This window comes from Pseudonaja textilis, chromosome 1 (genome assembly GCF_049901715.1).
Source record: "Pseudonaja textilis isolate UNSWEBS1 chromosome 1, rPseTex1.2, whole genome shotgun sequence".
Lineage (NCBI taxonomy): Eukaryota > Metazoa > Chordata > Lepidosauria > Squamata > Elapidae > Pseudonaja > Pseudonaja textilis.
In genome coordinates, this window is record NC_141990.1 from 220197951 (window position 1) to 220203950 (window position 6000).

General features: G+C 47.1%; 1 protein-coding gene across 11 annotated transcripts in view; it reads right to left on the bottom strand.

Annotated features, from left to right (window-relative positions):
- Positions 1–4604, bottom strand: part of TNS1 (tensin 1) — a 368591-nt gene extending 363987 nt beyond the window's left edge. For 6 of the 11 annotated variants that reach the window (XM_087920525.1, XM_087920523.1, XM_087920524.1 and 3 more), the window contains exon 1: positions 4369–4603. In XM_087920525.1, coding sequence (XP_087776651.1) covers positions 4369–4497 — 129 coding nt within the window. In that variant the 5' untranslated portion in view covers positions 4498–4603. Of the gene's footprint in view, positions 1–4368 lie in introns of all 11 variants that reach the window. The other 5 variants (XM_087920518.1, XM_087920520.1, XM_087920516.1 and 2 more) reach the window with 2 other exon arrangements.
- Between the last annotated feature and the right edge of the window lie 1396 nt (positions 4605–6000).

Genomic DNA, 6000 nt, shown 5'->3' on the forward strand with positions numbered 1-6000 from the left:
TCCATATAAGCATTCTCACACTATCAACAGTCTGTCAACATTGAGCAAGTCTTCAGGATCCTTTCTATGGGGCAAGGAAGGAGTTAAATACCCCATACATCTCCTGAGACTGCTCAAGCTAATAGCATAATTGCAGGAAATTAGTCCAACTGCATTGTGCCACCCAGGGGAAACATTCCTTGATATCTGCCTACTGTATTCTTTATTAAGAAAAATCATACAGAAACAACAGCAGATTGAGCTAAATAGACTGTAAATTGGCACAGGCGATGCCACTTCATGCTTCCTTTTGAAAATTAAACACAGCACTGAGAAACCATTCAGAATTAACTGAGAGGGATTTTTGTGGTCAAACTTCAGCATCTATAATGCCAACCATTTTCTCCTACTCTTCTGAAGAAGAGTCCCAGACCAGCAGTAGAAGAACCTTGATAGAGGCAGTGCAGTAATATTGGACCTCATGAGAGTTTAGCTCAGTATTGCTGACACAGGCTGGTAGTAGCTCTCTACCCTTGAGGTAGACATTCTGTTCCATCTGCCAGGGCTTGAACTTGTCACCTTTTTCATGCAATGCATGAAACCAACCATCTAACTATATACGTTGAGTGACTCAGCAGGGCATCTGATGGAACTCTACTTATGGACTGAGTTTTTCAGATGGGTTGGCATGTTGGTCAGCAAATCGTGGGGGAGAAATCTGCATTCAACTGTAAGTACCTGAGAGGGCAACAGGCCAACTGCCTGTAGGTTTCCGTTTGCACACAGAGAAATGCTGCATAATGTGTGATGATAAGCAAAGTGATGAGTGTGGAGGATCATATTTGTCTGCTAATGACTCAGAGGCTGTTTCCCTAGGTGATCGTATTCCCTGAACCTCCCCCACAACCATGGATGGCTTAATCAGGAGAAAGGACAAGGTAGCCAGAGGTTGCCAAGAATCTTCTCAAATGTTTCCCTTGATCCCATCAAAAAGAACCCCACACCTTTCATTTTCTATACATTCCTGAAGGACATTATTTCTTAACATATTTGGTGGGTGTATGTGTATGTGGGTGTGTGCATAAATAGCTCTACATAGGATCTCCACAGCTCTACACAGGATTAAGCTAAAAGTCTCATAGATACTTTATGAGGAATTCAGCGGGTTCAGCAGCTGCTCCCTTTGTAGGTTTTATTTATCTTGGCTTCACCCCAATGTTCTTCAGAGCTGCATACCTAAATAAAGACCATTTTATTCTCAAACAGCCTTGAGAGATAGGATTTTTTTAAAAAAAAGGAAGACAGAGAGACAACTTGTCTATTCTACCTGGTTTTGAATCCGGACCTCCCCAGCTAAAGGCAAACATACCACAATGCCTTTCTACTTACTTCCAATGTTTTAAGGATATTTAGTCAGGGGGGGAAAGAACTTATCTGAAATATGTATTATAACAAATTGCCCTAGGTTTAGCAGTTGCCAACCTCTGGCAATACTTTTTTAACTGCTCTACCTAGCGTGGAGTCCTTTTAACAGTGATACCTGCAGAACCTGTGCACGTGATGAAGTATTTCTTCTGAGGGAGATTTTAAGGTGCACATAGTTCATCCATTACTACATGGTCACCATCTATTGGATTTCTCATCATTGTATGGAATAAATTGACAGGGCACCTAAGATCACAGGAAAATTAAAATATCCTGGGATCTTCTTTCCCAGTGGCTGTAAGCAAGTTATCTTCCATATTAGCCTATTTATCAAACGGATTGCTTAATTGAGGAATGCACATAAACTTTCAAAACAGAAATTCCCGGGGTGTGTGTGTGTGTAGATTTTTGTAACCCATTTTTATTTATTTTTATAAATAACTTAAGGCAGCAAACATACCTAATACTCCGTCCTCCTTTTATTTTCTGCGCAACAACCCTGTGAGGTAAATTGGATTGAGAGAGAGAGGGACTGATCCAAAGTCACCCAACCCAGCTAACATGCCTAAGGCAAAACTACAACTCACTGTCTCCTGATTTCTAGCCAACAGTCCAAATTGTTCTAGTGTTTTAATCATCATTAGATGTTCTGACCAGCTATATTGTGGATTGTATAATGGTTATGATGATGCAACTTAAATTTTACACTGTTACATGTGCAGGTGAATTGTTTTGTTTGAAGAGGAAATTGGGCCACCACTTCACCTTTAAAATTCTAAATATTTGATATTTAATATTTCCAAAAATTGAGCTTACTGCTCAACTCTGCTGCATTCCACATGTTTGTCAGCTATATGTCAGGTTTCCATATTGTGTTTTATTGACATTTTTGGTAGCTCATCTCCTTTCCCTTCCTTAAAGCCCCCTTTTTATTCTGGACTCTTCCTTCTTCCTAAATATCTAAGGAGGGGAACAATTATTGTGATTCTCATTCTTCAAAGAGATGAGGACTAGATCGTGACACAAAGGAAAAGACTTCATTCAACCTCCCTAACACTGTCCCACAAAATCTGTCCTGAGAACCTATACTGCAACCTGTCTGAACCCAATCTCTCTGGAGAGGTGTAGCATAATGTTTACCATTCCTCACAATGAAGGGATGATGATGCTGTAAAGCAATGGCCCCCAACCATTTGGGCACCAGGGACCAGTTCCATGGAGAAAGTTTTTTCTGTGGACCGGAAGGGGCGTGGTTTTGCATGCTACCTGCACCTTGCTGATACATAGGGCTTCACTTGTTTGTATGCCCCAATTACTGGCATGTGGCAGACTGCTGCCGAGCCACAGACCAAGGTTTGGGGACCGCTGCTGTAATTTATCCCACCTGGCCAGTCAGTGAACACTGGTTGCAAAGTTGATTACCAGCCCCTTCATTTATAGTTATTTAAATGATTGATTCTAGTTTTTCAATTGTGCTGAAGACAGTGTACAAAAAAACGGCACAATCCCTTTTATTTTTAATTATTCAAACACAACAAGAAGAAATGAAGCACAACTGATTGGATGGAACAGCTCTTTGGTGGTGGACTGAAAAATAAAAGTCCTGAACTGCCTTAAAAAGTTAGGTAAGACCGTCTCCTCTGAGGAGAAAGAGGTATTTCCAAATTGTCCAAAGTTGTGTAAACTACGAAATAACCCAAAATTGTAGAATCGGCTGAAAAACTTGCTCCCAATTATATTTTAATTCTTCCCAGACTTCAGATAAATGGTTCCTATGCCCGACCATCCATTTTATTCATTTAAACATGTGGCACGGGTAAGCATGCCACCCTGTTACAGAAAGGGGAGAATCCTGTAATTCACTGGGACATTTCTGAATACTTTTTCCCCAACTCAAAATACCTTGCGTGCCACTAACAAAGAGAGGGAGGAATGTGCCGGTGGGGCGCACTGCCAATAAAGCCCCAGGGCCACATGCCAAACAAACCAATAGTACTTGAGAAGGATGCTTATAACAGAGTAGCAGAGTTGGAAGGGATCTTGGAGGTCCTCTAGCCCAACCCCCTGCTTCAGCAGGAGACCCCCATACTGGACCATCTCAGACCAATGGCTGCCCAATCCCTGTGCAAGTGATCCCCGTCTCACTCCTTCATTCACAGGTAGTCCTCGACTTACAACAGTTCGTTTAGCGACCATTCGAAGTTACAACAGCGCTTTAAAAAGTGACTTGTGACCACATTTCACACTTACGACCATCCCCATGGTCGCGTGATTTAGATCCGGGCACTTTGACAACTGGCTCACATTTATGATGGTTGCAGCGTCCCGGACTCATGTGATTCTCTCCTGCGACCTTCTGCGAGCCAGATTTGTTATTGATTTTAACAACTGCGCTGATTCACTTAAGACATGTGGCGAGAAAAGCTGTCAAATGGGGCCACACGCACTCAGCAAATTTCTCACAACATACGTTTGGGGCTCAACTGTCGTCGTAAGTTGAGGACTACCTGTACTTTCTTTTCCCCCGCCCCCCTCCCCTCCGGACATATGAAGCAGCGCCCCCCCCCCCCCCACTTTCCCCCTTCTCTTTCATTCCTGCTACTATTATTTTCCTCTTCCTCCTGGGCTACCTCAGATAATTCAGCTCCCTGCTCCTCGCAGCGTTTTTAGAGCAACGCCGAACTGGCCGCTATGCCGACCGCAACAACAGGACGCCAGAAGGATGACCTATGGCGATCCAGATGTCGACTCTCCGCCTCCTCAGACCTCTTTCCAGGCTGGGAGAAACCTCCCGTTTAGTTTCCCTCTTGCGCCGCCGCTGCCGCCAAGTTCTCCCTTCTGCCGACCTAAGCCCTTTGGCCGCCCCCCACCCCCGGCCGCTTCCCTCGGTTGGCTCCCCACGCGCCGCCTCCTGTGGCTTGGAGCGGCTCTCCTCCACGGTGCCGGACGGCTCTCGCTACTTACCTTCGGCAGCTGTTTCCTCTTCCTTTTGCCCGGCTGCTTTGGGGCTTGCTCTTCCCGCCCGGGGGGCGCCAAAGACTGCGGGGGGCGAGGGGTTCCCTGACAGCACCCGAGATTCACCGTACATCCCATCCAACCAGGCTGTCGCGGTGGTGGTGGTGGGTGATCCCGACCCCCGCCTCTGCTGCCCTGGATGCCAAGCGGGCAGCGAGATTCCCCATGCCCAAGTGGCACCACAGCGGGCACCACGGAGAGTGGAAGGGACTGGCTGGTTGGCTCACCCTCTCGGCTCCCGCTGCTCCTCCCTCCCTCCCTCCCTCCCCTGGGCCTGCCTGAACCACCTTTCTTCGTGTGGCTGCCCCTCTTTCTAAATAAGCGTGTTTTTAGGGAATGCGATGAACATATTGGAGATTCGGATAGGGATGCTGGGTGGCGGGGGGGATAACCCTGTACTCCTCTTCATCACATAAGCAAAAAGGAAAGTTCTGTTGGGGCAGCACAGAGATGAGACCTTGCCTAAGGAGGAAGGAGCTACTTCAAAAGCTGGGAGTGCATCATGTTGCCACATTAGGAGCTAGAACCAATTTAAACTGTATTTCTTGTGATGCACTCTATAATCCAGGAGTAGAAAACCATTCTTTAGTTGGGGGCTATACAGTATTTCTTGGGGGTTATCTATGAGGATTTTTGCTAGTGGTGGCTACCAATACATGCAATGAGCAGAAATTAGCTAGGACAGCCCTCTCTCTCTCTCCCTCCTCCCCTCTCTATATATCCCTCTCACCCTCTCTCTTTCTCTCTCCCTCCCTCCTACTCTTTCCTTCCCCCCTCCTACTTTCTCCTTCTCCTTCCCTTACTCTCTCCCTCTCTCCTACTCTCTTCCTCTCTTTCTCCCTCCCCGTCTCTCCCTCTCTCTTCCTCTCCCTCCCTCTCTCTTCCTCTCTCCCTCTCTCTTACTCTCTTCCCCTCTTTCCCCCTCCCCATCTATCCCTCTCTCCTACTCCCTCTCCCTCCCTCTCTCTTCCTCTCGCTCTTCCTCTCCCTCCCTCTCTCTTCCTCTCTCCCTCTCTCCTACTCTCTCTTCCTCTCCCTCCCTCTCTCTTACTCTCTCCTCTCTCCTACTCTCTCTCTTCCTCTCCCTCCCTCTCTTACTCTCTCCCACTCTCCTACTCTCTCTCTCTCCTCTCCCTCCCTCTCTCTCTCTCTCCTCTCTCCTACTCTCTTCCCCTCTCCCCCTCTCTCCTCTCCTACTCTCTCTCTTCCTCTCCCTCCCTCTCTCTTACTCTCTCCCTCTCTCCTACTCTCTTCCCCTCTTTCCCCCTCCCCGTCTCTCCCTCTCTCCTACTCTCTCTCTTCCTCTCCCTCCCTCTCTCTTCCTCTCTCCCTCTCTCCTACTCTCTCCCTCTCTCCCCCCTCTCATATTCTCTCTCCCCCCCTCTCTTTTACTCTCTCCTCTCTCCTACTCTCCCTCTCTTTCTCTCTCACTCACCCTCACCCTTCTCTCTCTCGCACACATCATTATCTACAGCATTACACCTCAGGGAGGGAAGGCCACTGCTCCCAACCTAGGTGGCACCGTGCCTAGAGAGAGCCCAGAGATGAAGATCTCTTTTCTGACAGTATCCAGAAGGAGAG